The sequence below is a fragment of the Camelus bactrianus genome, chromosome X, assembly GCF_048773025.1.
Source record: "Camelus bactrianus isolate YW-2024 breed Bactrian camel chromosome X, ASM4877302v1, whole genome shotgun sequence".
Lineage (NCBI taxonomy): Eukaryota > Metazoa > Chordata > Mammalia > Artiodactyla > Camelidae > Camelus > Camelus bactrianus.
In genome coordinates this window covers 113570855-113594140 of record NC_133575.1, presented here as the reverse complement: position 1 = coordinate 113594140, position 23286 = coordinate 113570855, and the positions used below count along the sequence as shown (strand labels likewise).

Genomic DNA, 23286 nt, shown 5'->3' with positions numbered 1-23286 from the left:
CTTTTTCTGTGTCTTTTGAGATGACCATGTGTTATATTGATTGCTTTTACTATGTGGAAATAACCTTGAATTCCTGGGATAAATCTCATTTGATTATGGTGTATAATCCTTTTTATATACTACTAGATTCATCTTGAGAGTGTTTTATTGAGGATTTTTTCATTTATATTTATAAGAAGAAATGTGGATCTATACTTTCTTTTCCTGTGATATCTTTGGGTTAGTTATCAGGGTAGTATTGGCCTCATAGAATGAGTTACGAAGAGTTCCGTTTTCATCTATTTCTTTAAATATTTGGAGGAAATCACTAGCGAAGTCACATGGTTTGAGGCTTTTCTTTGGTGAAAGTGTTTGATTACTAATGCAATCTCTTTACATGTTATAATTTTACTCAGATTTTCTTTTTTAAAGTCAGTTTTCCTTGTTTGTATCTTTCTAAGAATTTGTCCATTTCACCCATCTCATCTAATTTGTTGGCATGTTGTTCATAGAACTCTCTTATAATCCTTTTTTTCCTGTAAGGTTATTTGTAATGTCAGTGGCTCTGACAATGTCCCTCTTTCATTCCTGATTCTGATGGTTTTGAAGTTTTCTCAGTGCTTTTGTGGAAGAGAGATATTAGGAGATTCTTACTATAACATTGCTGCTGATGTCACTCCTTGAGCAGAGTTTTAGTGCATCTGTAAGTCCTGCCTTCATCGTTGGTAGTTCTCATTGTAAGACTTTCTGAAATGATTTCTGGTGAATGATCTGGTTCATCTCACAAGTTATTAAGTTAGAATTTGCTTGACTTTGAAATACCAATTTTTAAAAATATGGTAATGTTCAAAATATGTATCATTTCTCAGGAATTGAAATGAACATAACTTTGAAAGCTCACTGCTGCAAATATATCCAAATAGACATAGACTGTTCTGTGACATGGAACTGACCTTTCCAACAGACAGCAACTGTACAGATGAGGATCCAGTGAGGTTTTATCAATATATTCATAAGCAAAATTATACTCTTACCTCAAAAGGGTTTTGTGACAAGGGATATTGCCAAAAGTTGAACTGTCTTTATATGACTGGGGTTGGGAAACCAGACAGACCTTCCAGGGCAGAGAAAGGGACAAAGGGGCAAACAGATGAATGTCTCCTTCAGGGTTGGCAGATGACCCGGTAACTGGGAAGCACTCAGTGATGGGAAAGTAAGTTGGCAGTCATGATTCTGGAATTTGGTAGTCAACTCCAAGTGTTTTAAGGTAAGGACTGAAAATGAGAAAGATGTGGGTATAGGAAGATTGAACAGAGACTCTGGTCTTAGAGTCGGGGCAGGTGGCAGGGCCTTACACCCAAAGAAGAACTTGGGAAGGTGTCTTGTTACCGAGGACATTAGTCAGCAAAGGGGAAATGGGAGGTGGGCTCAATTTTCTCTGAAGTTCTGAGCTAGAAGTTCCAGGTTCCTTAACATGGGTCTGCCTCTAACCTGTTGGTGTCACAGAGCTGATGAAGGGTAATATGTCCCCAGCTGGGAAGGCTTCAGGGTTCTAAGGCAGGGAGCAAGACTGCGTGCACTGATGGAGGCAGATCAGAACTGGGTGACATGCTCTGAGTTAGATTATGCTAAGGATTTAGAAGGATGTACTCTCTCTTCTCTCCCATAGGTGTTTCTTTCCACCAAAGGGAACTCTAGCTGCCACCAGAAACGGGCATGGGGGTGGGTGAGCATCTCCCAGGAGCCTTCTGGTGCAGCCTGGCATGAGGCATGACGGGGAAAGAGGAGGAGCCAGGGCGATTCTGTGGGCTGGGGGCGCCCTATGCAATCCTTACAGCTTAGGAGACGCCCAACAGTGATGTTGGGTTCCCAGACAGTCTGAAACCAGTCTCAGCTGCTCAGGGGTCCTGGGGCATTGCCTGGTCATGTCGGCGCTGACTACTGCTCATGTCTACGTAAAAGTAAGTGATTTCTTTTTGGGGGAGGGAGGGTGAAGTAATTAGGTTAATCACCCAATCAGTCGATCAATTAATTAACAGAGGTACCGCAACTGAACCCAGGAGGTCGGGCATGATAAACACCCACTCTACCACTGAGCTAGATCTTCTCCCTCAGGGTTCGGTGTCTGTCTAGCTCGCCCTAGTTGCCTCCAGACACACTTAACTCGGGGGGCATTTCAGCCCATGGTTTGCAGCAGTCGACAAGGAGGCCCACCTACTGCTGGTGATGATTTCCTGCAGGGGCCCGAGGGCCACCGAGGGAAAGCCCCTTAGATTTCAGACTCGCCGTGAGACGCAACGCCTGTCTCCATAAGCGCAGTAGCTATGAGTTAAGTGTCGGGTACCTTGCCACCTGCCCTACATCCCTCTGGGTCCTCAGGACCGCCTCATGCAGGTACTCCTACATTATCTGCGTGAGGAGGTGGAGCTCAGGGACCAGCGCCGCCATCTCCTGGCCGAGCCCTCACCCTCACCCAGTGGATTGGGCACCTGGGCCCTGGGCTGGCCATACTGCAAGTTTGGAGACATTTCTGCTTCAAGGAAATGTCTGGAAGATCCTTGAGCCCCAAGCCCAGAATGGAGTGGCGGGTGTGGGTGCAGGTGGCTGCGCACATGGGGACAGCGTCCCGGAGGCCGCCTCTTCCCGATTCCCCAGCACCAGGCCCCAGAGCGGGACGGCAGCGCTCACAGCCTGGGCACAAACAGGGACGGGGGTCGCCGCGGACGTCGGTCAGGGGACAGTGAGCCACACTGCGTGTGAGGCCGAGGACGACCAGCCGGGCCCGGCGCGCCTGGGGAGACACGGCACGCAGAGCGGGTGGGCCTGGGGGTGGACACGTGTGGGCCGACGAGTGGCGGCGGCCTGTCCTCCCCAGTCCCCGGGAGCTAAGCCATCTCCTGAGCAGTGACTTCTGCGGACCGACCCAGGGCGTGCAGGAGGGTCTCCCAGGAGGACTGGCTGCCCTGGCCCGTGACGGTGCTGAAAGGACACTGTGGCTGCGCCCTTGACCGAGGAGCCCCGTCCCAGACTTTGCCTGGCACATGAAAGCATCGGTGTCGCTCAGGCCCTCGAGGCCAGTGCACTCGGAGGGGGAGCTCTGACCTCCTCGGTCACACGTCCGCCCAGGCACGTCTGCCTGGGCCGAGACTCCGGGACAAGGAGGCCGTGCCCGATTTGCACCCGGCGCTTGGCCTGTCACTCCCCACCCGTGAACGTGGCATCCGGCCTGCTGTCATGACCGTGGGCGGAGCAACATGCTGACACGCTTAGGGGTCACGTGTGGGGCTTGCCCTTTATTAGGTCACTTGCCGGCGGTGCTGTGATGTCACCCCCCAGCAGCCGGACCCCCTTTGTGATGTGCCCAGCGGCACTGAGAGGGCAGGGCGCTGCTGGCCGGGCTGCAGCCTGACGTTTACAGGAAGCGAGGCCGCGCCACCTCTCCACATGGCTACAGACGAGGAGGACCGGGCACCCGGCTTCGGGATGGTGCCGCTTCCTCCAGAAACAGGGGCTCCGGCCACCAGCTCAGAGGACGGCCCTCCCCCGGCCGGCCCCGACGTCGTCCCGACCCAGCCCGTGCCAGCCGGGCACCCCGACTTCAGGCTGCTGCTGGAAGGAACCGCTTGCCCGGCTTCGAGGGAAGAGCCTTCGATCAAGAGGCCGCACACCTCCAGTCATGGCCCGCCTGGGGAAGAGGGCCACCTCGGCTGCCTCCCCTTCCTCAAGAAGCTCTGGAAAACCGTCCACAGCAGTCAGTTTCCTCAGTCTGGTGGGACGAAGGGGGGAGTTGCGTCGGCATCAACGAGAAGCTGTTTCAACAGGAGATTCTGGAGCGGGAAGGCCCAGGGAAGGTGTTCCAGACAGACTGCATGAAGAGTTCCGTCCGCCAGCTTGACCGCTGTGGGTTCGGCGGAATGCGTCAGGACAGGCACACGGCCGTCTGCCTGAGCAACGTCTTCTCGGAGGAGAGACCCGGCTACGTCCTCAGCAAAGTAAGGGGCGGGCTGGGAGGCAACCCTCTCGAGGGGCTGAGCCCCTGGGCTCTGCGGGGATGGGGTCGGGGGGATGTCCCTCCAGGGCAGCCCCGGGCTGCGCCAGGTGAGTGGAGGGGGGGTTCGTTACCAGGAGACGATCCTTGGAGGAGGTCCTGAGAGTTCCCATCACAAGGAAGTCACCTCTTTTCCTTTCCTTTTAACGTTCCCTGCGTCTGTCTGAGGTGAGGGATGGGAACTAGACTTCACCACACACGGAAGTCAAGTCGCCGTCCCGAACACCCGAAGCCTACAGGGCTGCCCCGCACGTGCATGTCAGTCACACTGGGAAAGGATGACACTGTGGAATCGCTGTTCCTTCATACCCTCCTGCTCGGGGACGCGTGGCCCTGGTGGGGTTTGTGTGCACCTGTGACTCCCTCGGCTCCAGGCCAGCACTTCAGTGGGGGGACAGGTCCTTGCCCTGGAAGCAGAAGTGTCCCCGGTCTTGTCATGGGGAGTGCTGGCCCCAGAGCACTTTTCCAAGCCTGTGGAAAGTCAGGTGGCACGAGCCGCGTGCTTCCCCAGGTCAGCGGGCCCCTGGCGGCCAAGAGGCAGTGACTCCCAGCCGGGGGCCGAGTCTGTCGCCACCTGACAGACACTTCCTTATAAAGCCACCAAACCTTCTTGGCTCCCGTCTGCAGACCCCAAGTCCCCTTTCCTCGGCCTTGTACATGTCCTAATTAATTGGCCATTTTAGTCCTTTTCCAAGGGCGAAAGCGACGGTGAGTGGCCAGTCTGGAGGATGGAAAAGCTGGTGCAGAGCGTCCTGTTGGGACTGGGACCTGCCTTCTCCACAGGGGCCTGGGGATGGCGGGGGGAGGGCGCACAGGGGCCGAGCCAGGCGGTCTCTACTGGTTGTGATCAACTCCCGGGTGACGCAGAGCTTGTATTTCTCTCTAAACTGTGAACCTCAGTTACAGTTCTACTGCAGTCCCTTGTTTAAGAGAGACTGCCCGCATCTCCCCCTGAGGATGAAGAGGAGAGTGGGCGTGAAACCTGCATCCCGGCAGATGGACGGCAGGCCGGCAGCCCCGGGCTTTCCACCCGACCCCACCACGGCCGAGCCGCAGGACGACCTGCCACCCGGTCCTGAGGACAACCAGGAGACCCTGAGCACCCGAGAGCTCGACAGTGCCACCGGCCCAGCCGCGAGGGACTCGCCCCCTCCGGCCCCTGAGGGAACGGCAGCCCATCCAACCAAGAAGGTATCCCGAAGCCGCACTAGACCCGACGGCCACCGGGCAGCCCGAGGGCGCACAGGCTCCCGTTACGCTCGTGCCTGTCCTGGCAGAGGTGGCCCTGCCAGCCGAGCTCCCCTGGGGCTGCTTCACCTGGCCCCCCACCCAGAAGACTTCTTACAGGCCGGTGCTGGGCCTGGCCGCCGGGCACCCCCAGTTCCTCTGCGTGCCCCCCGCGCACCTTCCGGTGGCTGCCGTGCTGCCTCTGTGCGCCCCCTGGACGCCCGTCCTGACTCCCGGCCCTGCCGCCGCCCTGACCGTGACCCCTCATCCCCCGAGCCCCTTTTCCACTGCCGCCCTGGCTGCCGCTGTTTCCCGGAGTCCCTGCCGCCTCTGGGCGGGCCCCCAGACAACCAGGACGGTAGCGACTAGACAAACAGAGGCGGACGCCTGCTCAGAACACGTGCAGGGCAGTAAAGAGAATCAGAACATGAGCGATTCTGTCCTGAGCAAAAGTGCTCATCGCCTCTGTCCTGGGTCTGTCTGAGCCCAGGAGTTGCCCTCACATGCCTTTGCTTGTCGGTATCATCGCAGGTAACACCCAGCCGCGACCCAGCGTGGGCACCTGGGAGACACGCGGTGAAGCCCCTCAGACGTTCTGCCTCCGCTCATTAAAACAGACCCTTAAAGGGCTCGACAGGTACAACGACCTGGCCAGGGCAGCCCCACAACCACAGGGACAGTTCTCCCAGTCCTCCAGACACGTCTTCCCGTCGTGCCGCCACCTGGCTCTAGCAGGCTGTCCACTCGACAGGTGAGAAAAGGCCAGGTCTCCCCTTGTCAGAGGCCTAAAACGTGCCCTCTCTGTCCTCAGACACGCAGGTGTGGAGGTGGCGGCCCTGAAGGTGCTGGCTGGGGTCTGGACAGCAACACTGAGATTTGGCTCTTCCTGCAGGTCCTGGATCTGGTGACATTCTCTTGTTTCTCTTTTCCTTTCCTTTTTGAGCTAAACACTTCCAAGGTGTCATGTTTCAACACCCTCTGGTCCCTGGGGTGTCCAGCTTATAGTGCGTGTTCCTGTGGACGGGCCTCTTTAAAAGGAGTGTTTGTCCTAACGAGCATAGGAAATGGCCCTCGGCGGGCTTGCGGCAGAGATAAGAGTGCCGAGATCCGGGGAGGAGACGGCTAAACGCCAATCCAGCAGAACCAAAAGGCTCGGCTCCCCCTTATGTTCAGCGTGACAGCAGGTAGAGGAGGCCCCGAGAAGGGGACCCCGCAGGGGAGGACAGGAGCACGGGGGACCCCAGTCCTGCCGCTCTGCGGTGACTCCCGTCCCAGCCTGCTCGTGTGCAAACCCACCTCCCAGATGGACTCACGTCCCTTTTCTAGGGGGCCTTGATTTGGCAGCGCCTTAACTTTGAAGTAGCACGTTTCTTCCCTCTGCGTCTCGGACTTCCGGTGCCTCCTTTCGTGAATCACACGGAGATGCTGCTGTTTAAAAACCGCTTTCCCATAAACCTCAACCCAGGTGGAACGTGCTCACGCGTCAATCTAGAGAGAAGGGGCAGATGTGTGCAACGTAGTATCAAGTTGTCTGCTTCTCAAAAAGGGCGCGGTCTTACTTGCACAGTCTAGGCCGCCTGACGGCCGCAAGGAACCGGTTCCGTGCTCCACTCCTACCACTTAGCCCTTTCCGGGTTTGGAGCCCGGTATCTGAGGACTGACCTCGCGTCCTCCTGGGCTGGGGCAGAGGCAGCGTCCCAAGCCCAGCCAGGAGGGAAGTGAGTGTGAAAGGCCGCCCTCTGGGGCTGGCCCGGGACAGCACAACAGCGTCTCGAGGACCCCTCGTGCTGGGGCCACCCGAGGAGAGGCCAGGTGGGTCCAGAGCCCTCCCTGGATGTTCCTTCTGCTTCCAGGGCGTCCCAGGTGACAGTGTTTAGGAGAGTGACAATGGATTCAAGCAGAAAAGGTGGCACACACAGGGCTGCCTCCCAAGTGCCCCAGACGATGTAAGTGTGACATTGGTTCCCTAGAGGGGCAGAACCACGGGAGTTTGGCGGTGGATGGCAGACTGACTTCCCACAAGCTTTGCCCAAGCCTCCTTCAGCCCAGGGGCCAGCTCGGGTCCTCAGTGGGCCCCCCATCTCCCTAGGTTCCCGTTCTCTGACCCTTTGAAGCATGATGCCCTGAGCAGGCTGGGACGGGAGTCACCCTGAGAAGGTGCCCATGACCAGACGGGCGGGGTGGAGGGAGGGAGGAGGGGTGGGACCGTTCACCCGCCGAAAGACCAGGCCCGGGAAAGAGGCACTGTCATCGCCTGTCCTGTCTTGTCTGCCGTGGGGACGTGCACCCCTCCCTGCCTGGGGGCCCTGTAGGGCTCGAGGATGGCTGTCTTCACCGTCACTGGCATCGTCGCCACGAGAGACAGGGACACACGATGCCATAGAGACCAGCCAGGTACTCTGGGTCATGACCCCCAGGATGGGTACGGGCTGACAGTAGTTATATGACAGAGGAGAAAGCAGCGAGTCAGGAGAGAGCTTTCTTAGAGAAGCACCCAGAGCAGGAATCCTGTTCCCCACGAAAGCCTTACGGACCCCCGCATGAGTCCCCAAGAAGACTGGTTCTCACTCAGGGCGACCCCTCACACCAGGGCGATGCCCCTCCTGGGGACACGTGGCAAAGTCTGGAGATATTTCTGTGTCCCAACTGGGGAGTGGGGGCCTACTGACACGGGTGGGCAGAAACCAGGGACCAGGCTTAACAGCCTGCAGTGCCCAGGACAGCCCCCCAGCCCCTCCATCCAACCAAGGACAAAGCCTGCAGAGCCGCTGTGCAAGGGCCCCACGCCCTCAGCTCTCCGCCTGCTTCCTCAGCCTCGTCCACTAGGTACCTTTCCCGAGGCCTTAACTTTCAAGGCAGGACGGGGAGGAAAGAGTTCCTCACCCCTCCCCCAACATGAAGTAGGATGGAAATGTTGGGATCAAGTGAGGACGGTTCTGGTGACAACGTGGTAAGTTCAGGTAACCGTGGTGACGGAATCCACGTCCCTGTTGGGAACTTTATTTCAGGCAGGTATCTGGGCTCTTAAATGCAGGATGGCAGTATCAAGACGTTTGCAAGGCCCATCAGGAGTCACGAAACACAAAACTGCAGGCGGCAAGGAGACATTCGTTTCTTTGTTCTTTGCTGAATTTCTTAAACTCTTGAAACCCTCAATTCTTAGATTCTCAGCAGAACTTAAAGAGCGAGTTTGCGGTAAGACGGTGTCGGGCGTTTGGGCCGGTCCGGGCTGAGCCCCTGCTGACTGAGCTGGCGGGGCCTCGGGGAGCGAGCGCTCTGGGGGAGGAAGTCCTGTGGGCCCAGGGCGACCCTTCCTGACAGCCGGCCCTGACAGGAGTCAAGCTCTGCAAGGTGAGGCGGGCTGGCGGCCACGGCCCTAGTGTTGTCCCCACCCCGACACAGCAAGCTGGACCACTGGCTGGGCGACAAGGTCCAGAGATGGGCGGGCCGGACAGAACCTCAGACCCGGGCAGGGAGGGGGCCCCACATCACCAGGGACAGATCTCCCAGAGGTCGGGGCCAAGGTGTCCCCTGGGGCCTGTGCAAAGCCTTAAGGGATGAGCCCCTGTCGTTCCCCCACCCAGCAGGCCTGGGGACGTCCCATGGGCGCTCAGGCAGCACCCATGTCTCCAGCAGGTCCGGCATCCGTGCTGGCACTCGGGTGCAGGGAGGGGAGCTGGGGGCGGCGGGGCCACCGCAAGGGTTGGGCTAGGACTGGGGGAGGCTCGGCCCTGGCCTCCCAAGGAGCCCCTGCGGACGGCGCCGGCCCCCACTAGCCACCTCCCGGGTCTCTCCCTCCTGGCGGGGAGACTCAGACAAAGGGGACTCAGAACTGGGCCCCTCCCAATGTCCTTGCACCCCGAGACCAGCCCACGCCCCTCTGCACAGGAAGGGCCAGGAACGTAGTCTCTCCAGGCCTCTGGGGGAGACAGCACCCAGGAGACCCGCCCCGCGTCTTCCCAGTGCCTGCGAGAGTCACAGGGCGCTGAGCGCTCGCCGCCGCCGCCGCCTCCGCCGCCGCCACGCGGTATGGTTCCCGCTGATGGAGGCGTAGACGTGTGTCAAGCCCTGACCTCCGCCTCCTTCCTCCTGACGACCTGCCCCAGGTCCCCAAGTCTGCCTTCCTGCCATGTGAGCGTAAGGGGCACAAGGGAGGCGAAGTGCTTACTGCTTACTTCTGTTCAGCACTGCGGTAGAAGGCAGGACAGAGGCCCGGAGACACAGCGGGATGAAGGCATATGGAGGCAGGGGCTCAGGGCGCACTCAGGAAATGAACATGGGAGTCGAACCCACCCCGGGCCCCTGGAGCAAGCATTTGCCCTCCTCCCATGCTTCAACCTAGGTCCCCCACGTCTCCAAAACCCTGATCGTGGCCTCCAAAGCGTAGGAGCTACAGGCGTGATCTGCGCGAAGCCAAGTCCCATTTTACTACCACGTACTGGAAATGGAGCTCCTCGGAGGCCAAAAGACATGCAGTTTGGCGGCGGGGGCGGGTGGGAGGTCAATGTCAGTCCACGGCCTGGGGCATTCAGCGTGTCTGCTGGGAGAGCCTGCCCTAGCAGAGCGACGGGGTGTGGGGACTGGAGAAGCAAAGGTGGGCCTGAGGGGTCTTAATGCCTCCTCCCCGGGGCCAAGCCCCTCAGCACAGTCCATTCCCCTGCGCTGGTCCAGGGCCCCTGAGCGTCACCCATGCTGGGTCTAGAACAAGCTATGTCATGTCTAAGAACTTCTGGCACGCGAGGGGTCCCATCCCCAATAACAGAGTGCCGGTGAGAAGAGGAAACCCACCTGAGTCAGTGGACCGGGAGGTACACACTGGTTCAGAAGCCCCACAGTGTGGGGAAGGCACATCGTACACGCACAGTGACAACAGCTGCATCTACTGTCTACGTCCTTGGCCCAGACATTGTAGAGACACGTCGCATCGTGTATAAACTCGCACCGGTGCTTTCAACGGGTACGACTATTATGCCCATTTGACGGGCAGAAATCGAGGCACAGACGGTTTCCATGACTGGCTCAGCTTAGCGGCCGCAGGACACACATTCAGTCTGAGCTTTGTGTGGGTCGAAAGCCCTGTGCCCCACTGGTCTGAGCCGACTCGCCAACACTCACGGGGGCCCCGGCTGTCCTGCACGCTGTCCTACCACCTGGTGCCTCATGCCACGTAGCTGAGAACACAGGGAAGCCAGGCATCGGTGCTCAGGAGAGCCTGACACCGGATTCTGCCCACGTGGCCTGTCCCAGCCCCGCGGGATCACCATCCATCCTGAAATGGAGACGGGGCCCCAGGAGGCGGGTCTGGGTCTAGGAGAGAGGGTGTGAGGATGGAGAAGGCTCCTGGATGTGGGGGTAAAGGCTCGGCCCTCTGAAGTCTGCTCTTCTGTTCGGGCTGGGGCCCTGCTCCCACTTCCTCCTGCCCACTCTGCTCGGCTTCTCTCCCAGCTGACTGGGGGGCCCACGTTCTCCTGCAGGCTCACTGCCCTGGGCACATGGGGTGTCAGGCAGGCGGCAGGCCTGTAGTTTAAAGCATGGTGCCCTTGGGTCCGGTGGGCTCTCAGGGCTCCCGCAAGGGGGCGGGGATCCACGCCTCAGGGCCCTGGGCAGGCACCTGTGTCTGGGGACGGCCCAGGTTTCCACATGCAGCACACGTGGCATGTTTGGTCCATGTGTGTGGTGTGTGGATGTACGTGTACATAAGCACATACACTCTAGACATGTGATACAGATACACGCACAGTAGGTGCAGATGAGAATTGTGGTTCTTACTATGGATGAGAATTGACAAGTGAAAGTCACGGCTCTGGAACAGGTACTATTATCTAGTCATCAACGCAAGGGATCCGCAGCTCCCCTGCCACTGCTCAGCCTCTTCAGGAAAAGGTAAGTCTTTCGAACAGACCGTCCCCGAGGTCAGGCTGGTTGTCAGCGAGTCGCCGAGGGAAGGTGTGTTGCTCTCTGCCCCTTCACGGTCACCAGGAGGCAGGTCCCCTCCAGCATCTTTGCTGGGACTGCAGCCTTTGTGTGCGAGGGTGGGTGAGGGCCCTCCAGGGTAAGGACAGAGGGGTCCAACCACCCGACAACACAGGGACCCTAAGAATGCAAATCGGCCCCGTGCGGGAATCCTGGGGGCCCCCGGACGGGGCTGTCAGGCTGAGCAGTCCCCGGCCCCCACTTCCTCAGTGAACTCGGGGAGTCAGAGGCTGGGTGTGAGAGACACACTCTCAGGAGGGCAGAGGGCGAATCCCAAGTCCTGTCAGGAGTCAAGGTGAGGACACAGGAGACTGAGGCCCGCAGGGAATCCACCTCCGGCCCCCCCGACAGCCCTCGGAAACCCCTGGGCTCAGGGTCCAGATGTGACGGGCACTGATGCCCCACCCTTGGGAGGTGAGAGAGGTGAGGGCCTGGGTGAGGGAGGCCGGCTTCAGGTCTGCGCAGGGAAGGAGCCCAGCTTTGCCAGGAGTCCAGGTAAAACCTTGTGCGGGGAGTCGGTTTGCAGGCATCCAGGTTGGTTCTGCTGTCAGACCTGGGAGACCCCTGGTAGGGCTGCGGGGATCAGCGAACATCCCCCCTCCGCCTCCGGTTCCATCATGGGTGTCCTTGCTGTGGAGGGTCTGAGTCCAAGGGGACCAAGCTCAGGTGGGCACAGGGAGAGGCCCAGGCCCAGCCGGGAGCCCAGGTGAGGAGCAGAGGGAGGGCTGAGGGAACCCATGGAATCCATCTCAGCCCCTGGCGTGCACAGTCCTGGGAAGCCCTGGGCCTGGTGGCCTGATGTGAGTCCAGAGGCTCCCCTGGGGGTCTCAGGGCAGTGAGGGCCTTGGTGTGAGGGTGTGGGCTCGGGTCAACAAGGGGGCGTCCCAGGACCTGCCGGGGCTCAAGCTGAGGACGCTGAGGGAGGACAGAAGGGGCCCCACAGATCCCCGCCCCTGCTGTCAGCCCTGGGAGGGCCTGGGTGGGATGAGCACTCGTGGGGTCCTGACTTCCTGACATCCGGGTCTCCGAGGGACTGGGGTCCTGGGATGAGGGGTGGGGCTTCGGGGGTTCCAAGGGGAGGCTACATGCCGCCTGAGTCAAAGTGAGGACCCCGAGGGACAACGGAGGGATCCTGCACCCCGGGACAGTGTTGGACCTTGGAGGCCTTGGGGCAGGGTGACCACCGGTGGCATTTCCTGACATCCGGGTCTCAGAGGGCCTGGGGTCCTGGTATGATGGGCGGGGCCTCGGGTGGGCTGAGAGGGGAATCCCAGGTCCCGCCAGCAGTCAAGGTGAGGACCCTAAGGGAGGAGTGAGGGGACCTGAGACCCTAGAACAGAGGGGACACAACCGATCCTGCCCCTGCTGTCAGCCCTGGGAGGCCTCAATGCGGGATGAGCACACGTGGTGTGTCCTGACTTCGGCATCCAGGGCTCAGAGAGACCGGGGACCTACTATCAGGATGGGGCCCTCAGGTGGTTGGAGAGCAGAATCCCAGGTCCCGCTTGGAGTCCCGGTGAGGACCCTGAGTTAGCGCGGACAGGACCTCCTACCCTAGAAGAGTGGGAACCTGCCAGAGCCCAGGCCTCCTGCCAGCACGCGGGTCCAGGGCTGTGCCACAGTGTAGATCCGAGATCTCCCCTCCTTTCTCTCCCAGGGGCTCCAGACACCGGGAAGGCCTAGGTCTGACACACGTGTCCTCGGGTCACAGAGCACAGGAGGCCGGCAGTGCCAGGACTGAAGGTGAGGTGTGGGCCCTGAGTGTGTACCCGGGGGCTCTGGGAACAGAGGGGACCCCACAAGGCCTACGTCCACTCCACACACCCTCTGGCGTCCTCAGAACCTCGGGCTGTGCCGGCTGCACCCTGAGGAGCCGCCTCACTTCCCCCGTCAGATTCACAGACGACCGTCCACCAGGAGGAGAGCCCCTGTGAGGCCGAGGGCACCCCTGAAGAGGAGACCTGTAAGTCGCCTTTGTCAGAGCCCCCCACGGTGGGTTTCTCAGCCCGGGTCACTGACACTCCCTCTCTCCCCCAGGCCCGTGGGTCCCCATCTGTCACCCCTGCCCTCGCTGCTCTCAGCTGCCCGACACCACTCACCGTGCCTCCCGTTCAGATGCGTGACCTCCACCACACTGAAGCCGACTTTCAGGACCCAAGAGAGGCTGAGGATTCCGAGGATGAGCAGGACATTTGGGTTGAGGAGGAGGAGGGCGCATCCCCGTTGTCTCCCTCCTCCTCCTCCTCTTCCTCCTCCTCCTCCTCCTTCTCCTCCTCGTCTTCCTACTCAGTCCTCTTGCTGGACACCCTGGAGGAGGTGGATGATTCTGGGACACCCAGTCCCGCGCAGAGCCCTCAGGCTGTCTGCCCCTCCCCCACAGCCGTGGCAGCCCCTCCATGGAGCCAGTCGGAAGACAGCACCTCCAGCAGCCAAGATGAGGAGAGGCCCAGCACCGGCCAGGACCCCGCAGATGCCGAGTCCTCACACCCAGACCCACTCCATTTGAAGGTGGCTGAACTGGTGAGCTTCCTGCTCCTGAAGTACCACTCAAAGGAGCCGACCACAAAGGAAGACATGCTGAATGCGGTCCTCAGAGATGACCAGGACCACTTCCCTGTGGTCTTGAGCCAAGCCTCTGAGTGTGTGCAGCTGGTCTTTGGGGTGGATGTGAAGGAGGTGGACCCCAGGGAGCACTCGTATGTCCTGGTCCCCACCCTGGGCCTCACCTGTGACGGGATGCTGGGCGATGGGCAGAGCATGCCCACGAACGGCCACCTGGTGATGCTCCTGGGTGTGATCCTCCTGGAGGGAGAGTGCGCCACTGAGGAGAAGATGTGGGAAGCACTGAGTGTCATGGGGGTGTATCCCGGGAGGGAGCACTGCATCTACGGGGAGCCCAGGGAGCTCGTCACCAACGTGTGGGTGCGGGAGGGGCACGTGGAGTACCGGCAGGTGCCCAACAGCGATCCCCCTCGCTACGAGCTCCTGTGGGGGCTCCGGGCCCACGCGGAGACCAGCAAGCTGCAAGTCCTGGAACATTTGCTCAGGGTCAATACAAGGAATCTCAGTTCCTTCCTGTCCCTGTCTGAAGAGGTGTTGAGTGATGAGGAAGAGTGGCCCTGAGCCAGACTTGCAGCCGGGCTCCTTCCAGGCCCCTGTCCGGCAGCTTCTCCTGTCGGGCTGGAAGTGAGTCCATCTTTCACTGTGTGTTTGGAGAGCGAGCAGGCAGCCTCCTAAGGGGTGACAGCCCGGGCCAGTTGGGGGTACACGGTGTACAGCATCTCTGGGCTCCTCCCGTCCCTTATGATGACATGGAAATTGATCTTTGTTTCCTGTAGGAATTTTTCAGTGGTGTTCTTTGTATCAGAAGATTTAATAAGCTTCACTATCTAACTTTGTCAATGACATTAATCACAATGTCTGTATCCTTATCGATTTCAAACACAAGTGATTTGCTCTTTTGTAAAACAAGTTATAAATCTCCCATCTTATTGTGTCATCCTGAACAAGATAACATGGAATTAGAATTTGGGGGAGCAATGAGAAGAAAATGTCTCCCTCCCTGGGCCTCGCCCCAAGTGCCCTGAAGAGGGACGTCGGTTCCTCGGAAGTGGTCAGCCAGCGCGACCCAGTTGACCCTGGGTCCACGTGCTGATATCGCCTCCGTCTCTAGTGGTTGTGACCTTGAATAACCATGTTCTCTTAGGGGCAGGCCTGGTTTATGGAAGGGAAGACATCTGTGTGCTTCTCTCTTTGTGCACAGGGCTCGTTGACGTTGGGGACACTTTGCTGTGCCCAGAAAACTTAGGTCCCGAGGAGGTTGTGGAACTGGAGAATCGAGCCGTCCTGACCAACCTGCAGCAGAAGTACCTGACCACGCTCTCCAACCCCCGGTGGTTACTGGAGCCCGTGCCCAGGAGAGGCGGGAAGGGCATCTTCCAGGTAGACGTCCCCAAGCACCTGGTCCCCTTTGGGCAAGAGGCCTGAGCAGCGTGGGCTCTTGAGAGGAGGTGACCGAGAGACCAAGCTAAACCGTGGCACGGTCAGCTCGCCGTCACGCCCTGGACGTGCTCCCCTGGTTCGCTCTGAATCGGCGCCGCCCTGGAGGGCGCTCCCCACTCTGTGCTGTTCCCGGAAACAGATGTGTCCACCGGGACGCGGGGACGGGGGAGCGGGACCCCTGCAGGGAGATGCCTCCCTGGGCTCGGTGACAGAGTCTCAAGGACTTTGGACCTCTAGGACAAGGGGAAGCGGCCTTGCAGGCCGCTGCTCATTCTGGCCCTGCTGATTCTGGATTGTGTAGAGAAATGTGTTTTGAGAGAGCTGGTGAGTGTTCTCCCCGCCTTTGTTCTGGTCAAAACCCCTAGAGGGTCTGAAGAGCATCCAGGAGACGATGTGGGACGGCTGGAGCGGGCGCTGAGTGCTTGCCAGGGAGTCACCAGCCAGCGACGGCCTGACTCCCGGGCAAGAGGACGTCGGACTCAGAAAGAGCACCGTCTGCCTCGCAGATGACTCTCGCCCTGTTGTAAAGTGTCCCTTGGCTCACGGAGCCGGTGTGTTAGACGTGCCGCACGGCCGCTTCACGTCCCAAGAAAGGGTCCTAACTACAGCCCTGATGGAAGTGAGCAGTGCTGGTGTTCGCTGGGTGGGAGATCTTTTATACATTTGTTGGGGGGGGAGGGGTTGGTCAATTGAGAGTAGGGTTTCCAGTGGTTGCTACCTTCGAGGGTGACGGGCCTCCCCCCAGGCGTTTGACTGCAACCCCCCGTCTCTTCGGAGCCAGGCTGCAGTGCTCTCAGCCCTTGGTGGAGGGGGTGGCCCTACTTTTCGGCGGGCCTCCGTGGGGGGCCCCTGGATCGTGAGCTGGAGACGCTGAGCTGCTGATCAGAAACTTCTGGCATCCTTGGGGGACCCAGGAGGAAGACCCTCCTGCTCCGCGATGCATGAGTAATGGGGGGGAGACACCCCCGAGGTCAGAAGCCAGGCTGTCTGTCCCCTGACGGGCAGGCCCGGCCCAGCGGACCAGACCTTCCTGGGCTCGCCTCAGTGCTCGCTCCCCACCTCCTTGGGCGGGTGTCCGAGATGCCACAGCTTCAGATGCAAGAGGCCGATGGGGACCAAAGCCTGCCCCCGGCCGGGGTCTCCAGCCTCCGCGGGCTTATCTGGTGAGAGGTGTGCGGAATCGAACGCGAGAAAGAACACGGACCCGCGGGTCTCGCAGATTGTTTATTTAGTCCCGGGGAGTTTTGCTTTTCTTTATTAAAGCCCAAAATGTTCATGGTTACAGGACGGTGCTCTTCGTGTGTCTCTAGTGGTCTGTGAGCTCAGCGCTTTGGGTTGTTCTGGAACTGTTCGCAGAGAGCACACTTGTAATCTGAAGAGCCCTCGGGCTCTTCATCGGCCTCGGGCCTCCTGGTTGGGGGCCATGAGCAGAAGGGCCGCGAGCAGCATGCAGTAACCCGTGTTGCACGTGGACACCACCGAGCTGGGATCGGGGCAAACGGGGGGGCTTCTGGGCAGCTCCCCTGCACCGTCCCTTCCGGCAGTAGCCGGGGGCACTAGCGTGACATTCCTGGAGGTGCCCTCCCCACTCGGGCCGCCCTGCTCGCTGGAGGGACGCTGCACTACCACCAACCTGGCCACCCGGCCGGCAGACAAGACGCCAGGGAGCACGAAGGCCCGGAAGCCGCTGGGCACCTGAGCACGGGGGGCTTCCCTCTGGGTCTTCCTGTCGGCATCATTGGTGGAGTCATTCTGATGGAAAAATTGGGTGCATCTCATAGGTGGGACGGCTTGCTTCTTTCTCTTTGGGGTGGTTGTGCTGGAAGCGGGCCGAGCAGTTGCTCTCGGGTCACCTTTTCTCCGCATGTTCTCGATCAGCAGGGGCTTCTCTCTCTGAAAGTTGCAGTTGTGGTAGATCTGAAAGGACAAGAATCATTCTCGTCATTTCGGGGGAAATATTCACTCCTCCCCGCCCACCTCCGTCATAAAGGTCTTGTTTGACTGTGGAGAAAAGGTCTTTTTAAATTCCTGGCAAGTTTTGTTTCGCCCTGGAGTGTGCGCTCACTAAAGCTACGTGGTGCCTGGGCTGAGGTGTCACTCTAGCTCCCTGACGTGAAGTGGCCCCTGGGTCTTCGGTCACACCCGCAGGGCATCTCTAAGGGGCGAGCCTTCCATGACACGCCGGACTGCCTCAGCCTTCATTCAGTACTGGCTCACAGGAAAAAAGTCCCCCTCGGGAATGAACCCCGCCCAGCACATCACTCATCCGCTCAGGACTAGGAAGCTGTTCCAGGAACAGAGAACTCGGGAGACGGAAGGGCTGTCTACGTTACCATCAGCCTTTTCTTCCCCGGAGAGCGACCCAGAGTGCCGGGCAGGTGTATTTTCCTGAACCCATAGAGGTTCAGTTGGCGGATGAAGCTCTTCAAGCTGTCTGTTTCAAAGATCCTGTCTGCGCCGCGCCGGCGAAGAACCTCCCGCTGGAAAAGGTCTTCCTCGATGATCAGCATGTCTCCCTTGTCGTTCCAGCGCACGGACGTGAAGGCCTCGTCCTCCACTATCATCCAGAGCTTTCTCGGGAAGGAGAGCCCAAGAACACCATGGGTTCCGTCCACGTTGGCGGGACCTGGGTTTGGGTCCTGTGGTGGCTGGTTGTCTTGGGAGCCTGGATCTTGGCTCTCGGCCTGGTCGCCGGGCCTCTCCAAAATCTCCCTCGAATCCACCTTTGGATCCGGGGATGAACCCGATGGGGCCCCCGCTGGGGGCTCTCCATCAGCTGCGGGGGCCGCCGTGGCCGTATATTCCTCGTCGGGGCTCTGACTCGCCATGCAGCTAGTCTAGACCAGGCACACGCTCTCCCTGAGACCAGATCACTGAGCTCTCAGGGCAGAAGTGCCTTCAATCTGAGCAGGGACGCCCAGTAAATAGTGTCCGCAGAATTCTAGAATCTCGGTAGCAGGGCAACCAGCGACTTTGGTCATCGTCCTCTTTATGTGTCACGTGAGGTCACAGAGTTGGTCTGGACAGGGAGCCCTGGCCGAGGGGAGGGGAGGGGAGGGGAGGGGAGGGGAGGGGAGGCGAGGGGTACAGAGCCCCCAGCTTCTCTGTTTTCTAAAAGTGTAGGAAGGTATGTTCAAGTTCCCGGGAGAAGGCTCCCATCTGCTGCCAGGCACCTTTTTCCCAGGGGCCAGGCCCTGAGTGGGCGGACAGACATGATCCTGTTTCCATCCCCAAAGGTTGGGGAGGCCTGTTGCCAGCCTCCGATTTGTTCAAGGGCCAGGCCCTGGCTGGCCCTGGCTTGGCTACCACCAAGGCGGCAGGGGTGAGATGGGCCCCGGGCGACTGCACCTCCCGGAAGTGGTGGTCCGAGTGGGCTGGTTGGCCCGGGCTGGCTGGCAGCGCCCCCTACCCCCACCCCGCCACCAGCTCCTGCCTTGGTCTCTTCCAGCTGTTCCTGCTGGCTGGTCGGTCCAGCTCTGATGGGCCGTAAGGAAGTGTTCCGTTCTCCTGCCCCTGGGTCGAGCTGTCCCCAGAGTGGGGCTGTGTGTGGGAGCGTGTGGGGGCACTCCCCACGTCCCACTTCAGTGTCACCAAAGCACCTGGCACATAGGGTTCCCCCCGTGCCGCGTGAGTGGATGGCCGCATCCTCCCCTGTGCTTTGGAGCCTCCTTTTGAGCTCCGCTGTCCGCAGCCCCACCCCTCTCCAGAGCACATGGGATCCTCTTTAGTGTCCATTTCTTGCCATAGAAACTCCTCGTGGCCCGAGAGCACTCACTTTCAGAACACCGGCCTTAGTCCGCGCCAGAGCACCTCCCTCAGACCTCGGATTCAGCCTCCCCTGAGGCTGCTCTAAGGCCCTCTTCCCTCTGTCACTGGGGGGGGTTAGGCTCCTGCCCTGCCAGATTGCTGGCCTTCCGCTTCCAACTCGGCTCTGCCCTGCTTCTTCCCCTTTGCAGTCCTTGATCTGGGGGTTCAGCATGTATTCTGATGTGTTGAGAGCAAGCATTTCCCTGGTCTGCTCCCAGGCCTGCCCTGCTGGCCTTCCCCGAGCCAGCCCCACCCCCAGCCCTGGGTCCCCGTCCCGCCGTCACCTCGGTGGCAGGTACACTGAATAATTTTGCCTGCTCTGGGTGCGGTACTTCTCAAGGGGCCTACTCTACAGACTCACTCCCAAGGACAATTCCTACTTGTTGAGCTGGACGTGACCAACGGAAAGCCCGTCCACGTGTGACTGAAAATAGATGAGGCTCTGGGTGTGGGATGGGACAAATCCCGCCCGAGAGCCGTCTTCACCACGGATGGCAGGACAGACAGGACAGTGGTCTGGGGGGACACGTGTTCTGTAGCCGCTGTGGTGGCTGTTCTTCCTAGTCACTGCACAGGGAGAGACAATGGGACCTGGAAAGGCCCGTCTGCCAGGCTCCTAGGTCCTCATCCCAGCTCTGCCGCTAAGGAGAGGCGTCTGTCCTCTCTGAGGGCCACTCCCTGTTCCAGAAGGGGAGGGCAAGGGGTTCGAAAGAGATTCTCCCAAGGGGCCCTCGAGTCTGAGGACTGTCAGCCTTCGTGGAGCTCCTAGGCCGAGACTAGAGCTTGGGCTCAGGTCTTTGTGCCTCTAAACAGGTTTACAGAGCACTTGTTCGGGTCACTCCCTCCTGCAGGGACGTGTCCTTAGAGTTCGAACTTCAGTGGAGGCCATGGGGGCGTCTCAGAAGGGGGCCCAAAGGCTGGGACATCGGTGGGCCGATCCCAGCCCTGTGGCCTCGCCTGCCGCCCGCTCCTTCCAGCCCTCCCTCACACCCTGGGTCTGGTGGGCCTGCCCCCTCACAGGTCTGCCTCCCTCCCTCCCACGCACCCCTGCCCCCCCCCGGGGGGGGCCGGCTGGGCCGTGGCTACGTGTAGCGCCCCAGGGGTCGCTCTCAGCCACGGCTCAGGACACTTGTTACTCGATACCAGCCCTCACGACGTCCAAGGCCTGCCTTTCCCAGCCTGGCCCGCCGGCCGCTGCACCTGCCTTAGCCCCTGGTGTCCGCCAGCCCAGAGGACCACCCAAGCGCTCTCCGTCACCATCCATGGGCCCTGGGCCAGACCCGCACCCAGTCCCCAGCTGCTCTGGGACCCGCCAAGAACTCCCCTGTCTGGGCGTGTCCTCAAGCTGCCTCGTCGGGTGGCGATGCCCGTCTCTATCCAGAGGCCGCTCTGCATGTTGGGGCCCGGCTTCAAGGCCGGCCCGGCTTCCAGGCCACCTCGGCAGTCAGGGCTTCCTCCGGTCCCAGGCTCCCTCCCAAGGCTCCCACAGCCCGCCTTGCATGTCCAGTCCCAAGATGGGGTGCTCCTGTCTCCCTGAGACCTTGGGTGTATCTGCCTCCCCCTCCAGACCAGGAAAGAGGTCCTTGAGGACAGCAGACTAGGATGTGAACGGGGTCCCCAGCCTATCTTGGAACGAACAAATTTGTATGTCCCCCAGGAGCTGGCTTTAGTGTCCTTGAAAGCAGCTGTGCACGGTCACTGCGACAGCTCGAGCAGGTGGGAGGGCGCCTGCATTCCCTTGGCGGTGCTGAGCGCTCTGCGGTGCAGCGCCGTGGACTCTTCCCGTCTGACCCGGGGCAGGTGGCAGGGAAGGCCCGGGCCGGGCCGGGGAAGGTGGAGTCGTGGGCCTAGGATCCGCCCGACGGAGAAGTAGAGCCGGCCTGTGGTCCACTGCGGACGCCCGAGCCCACGGCCTCAGCCCAGACTGGGGGCCTTGTGTCTGCCCGGAAGCCACCTGCACCCCGCAGGGACAGCAGCAAAGGGGAGTCTTCCTTGTCCAGTGATGACTCATTTCGTAGTTGTCCAAGGCCAAGGAGACCCGGGAAAGCCATCCTTAGAAGCTCAAATGGCACAGGGGCCGTCGGGTGCAATGCACTTTCCAAAGGAGCCCCAGGCAAGCTCTGTTACAGCCGCACCCCTCCCCCACTGGGGTCGGGGAGACGGTGTCAGGATGTTCCCTAGTGTTACCTTTTCTCCAGCTTCTGAAAAGTCTACGTTAGGGATGTTATCCCATAAGGAATGTGGCCTTCCAGACGCAGTCAACCACAATCCCAATCCCAGTCTCAAGCCCAGTCTCGCGCTCTGGCTCTCGCTCTGTCCCTGTGTCTGTCTCCGTGACTGTCTCTCTGTCTCTGTCTCTGTCTGTCTCCGTCTCTCTGTGTCTCTCTCTCTCTCTGTCTCTGTCTCTCCCTCTCTCTCTCTCCACACCCCCACCCCCCGTGATGACCAAGTCAGCAGGTCAGGTTCGAGTTGGCCAGGAGGGCCCCGAGGAAGGAGGAGACCAGGGCAGGGTGCTGTCGTGTGGGATAAGGGCTGGGACTGGACAGCAGTGCCACCACCTGGCAGGGTCAGCTCTCAAGAAACCGCAGACAGTCCTCACCCTGGCTTTGATTGTCACAGTCACCTTCCTTTCTTGGTCCAGCTTTTACTACCTGGGCCTCAGGATCCTACTTTCTGTCACCCGACAGACTCCATGAGGACACTGAGGAGACAAGTGGACTCTGGGTCAGGAGGCGGGCCGCAGGCTGCGATGGGTGGGCGCAGCGTGGGCTCTAGATGAATTCAGACCAGGGGTCTCGGCCCCACCCCGTCACTTACTAGCACGTGATCCTGGGAAGGTTCCCGAGCCCCACGACCCCAGGGTCTTCATCTGTGCAGTGGGCGGGTGTGAGGAGGCCCGGCCCGCAGGACTGCAGGGGTGCGTGCGATGTGCGCCAAGCACCTCGCGCGGGGCGCGCTGCCTGTTGGAACCGCGATGATTGGCAGTTGCTTCTGATTTTCTTTGGCCCCAGACCCTTCCACTCCCTCCTCTGGGACTTGGCTGGTTGGTTTGTTATCCAGGTCATGTTAGAGAACACGCAGCTCAGTAGGATGTGGAAGAGCTAATCAGCCAAAAAGCATGCCTCGTAAATGGAACTAAGTAAATTCTCCCGATTAGAGGCTAGGTTACACTGAGGGGTGGGGGAGCGTTCCCAGCTGGACTCAACACCGAGCTCCTAGGAAGGGAGTCAAGGAACAACCTTTGCCCCCTCCCAGCCGCCCTTCCATCCGAACTGTGGCTTCTGAAACCCAAAACACGCCTTCTTCAAGTCTGGCCGCCGCCACCACCCAGCTTCATTACCGTCACCTCCCACGGAAGGAAGCCCAGCTTCCCAAAGCCCCCACCTGCCCTGGCTCTGCGCACTTGCACTTGGGTGCTCTCTCCCGGACCCCCTCCGCCTCGCCGCTTCTTTCCCTTGTTCTGTGGGACTTCAGGGACATGTCACCATCTTCCTGATGTGACTGGGCTCCTAGCCTGTCCTTCTAGGTGTGGGGTGTGTCTTGCTTTTCCTAGTGTCCCCACTAACACAGAGCCCTCCGGAGAGCAGAGGCTCGGTGAATGTGTGCGGATGAAGTGAGACGGTGAGCGGGGATCCTGTTGATTCAGACTGATTTTCTCCTACTTTCTTAAATAACCCATGGAAATCCAATTAAACATAGGGATATTACACGTATAAAATGACAAACAAGAAGGGATAAGAAGCGAGTTAATATTTTTACTTTTATTGTTCTAAATCTTCCCTCATCTATATTATTGCTAATTACTCTCACATTTCCCGAACAATTCTAATTGCAATTCCATATTATGTCATCCAGGATGACAGGAAAAAAAAAAAAAAAAAAAAAGAGAGAGAGATTTCAGTCTCCTTTACAGAAGAGGAAAACTGTTGTGTTTGAACTGGATAAGCACACACACGTTGTGATCAATGTCATTCACAAAGTTAGATACTGAAGCTTATTAAATCTTCTATTAATAGGAACAGCACTGAAAAACACCTACAGGAAACAAAGATCAATTTCCACGTCACCATAAAGGACAGGAGGAGCCCAGAGATGCTGTACGCCGTGCCCCCCGAGCTGGCCCGGGCCCTCACTCCTTCCAAGGCTGACCGCTCGCTCTGCAAACACAGAGTGAAGGATGGACTCCCTTCCTGCCCGGCAGGAGAAGCTGCTGGACAGGGGCCTGGAAGGAGCGCGGCTGCAAGTCTGGC

General features: G+C 59.5%; 2 protein-coding genes and 1 long non-coding RNA gene across 3 annotated transcripts; 2 read left to right on the top strand and 1 right to left on the bottom strand.

Moving 5' to 3' along the window:
- The first annotated feature begins 3423 nt into the window (after positions 1–3423).
- On the top strand, positions 3424–7416 carry LOC141576249 (heat shock transcription factor, X-linked-like). The gene is given in 4 exon segments (XM_074358998.1): positions 3424–3736; positions 3739–3971; positions 4928–5218; positions 6066–7416. Coding segments are annotated over 4 exon segments (1152 nt in total). The 3' UTR covers positions 6381–7416.
- Positions 7417–13547: 6131 nt separating this feature from the next.
- On the top strand, positions 13548–16511 carry LOC141576288 (uncharacterized). Its single transcript, XR_012504608.1, has 2 exons — positions 13548–13747; positions 14991–16511. It is a non-coding gene; the product is annotated as an uncharacterized LOC141576288 (long non-coding RNA).
- Positions 16512–16551: 40 nt separating this feature from the next.
- LOC141576287 (heat shock transcription factor, X-linked member 3-like) lies at positions 16552–18261 on the bottom strand. The gene is given in 3 exon segments (XM_074359079.1): positions 16552–16638; positions 16640–17146; positions 17563–18261. Coding segments are annotated over 3 exon segments (1089 nt in total). The 5' UTR covers positions 18058–18261.
- Positions 18262–23286: the final 5025 nt, after the last annotated feature.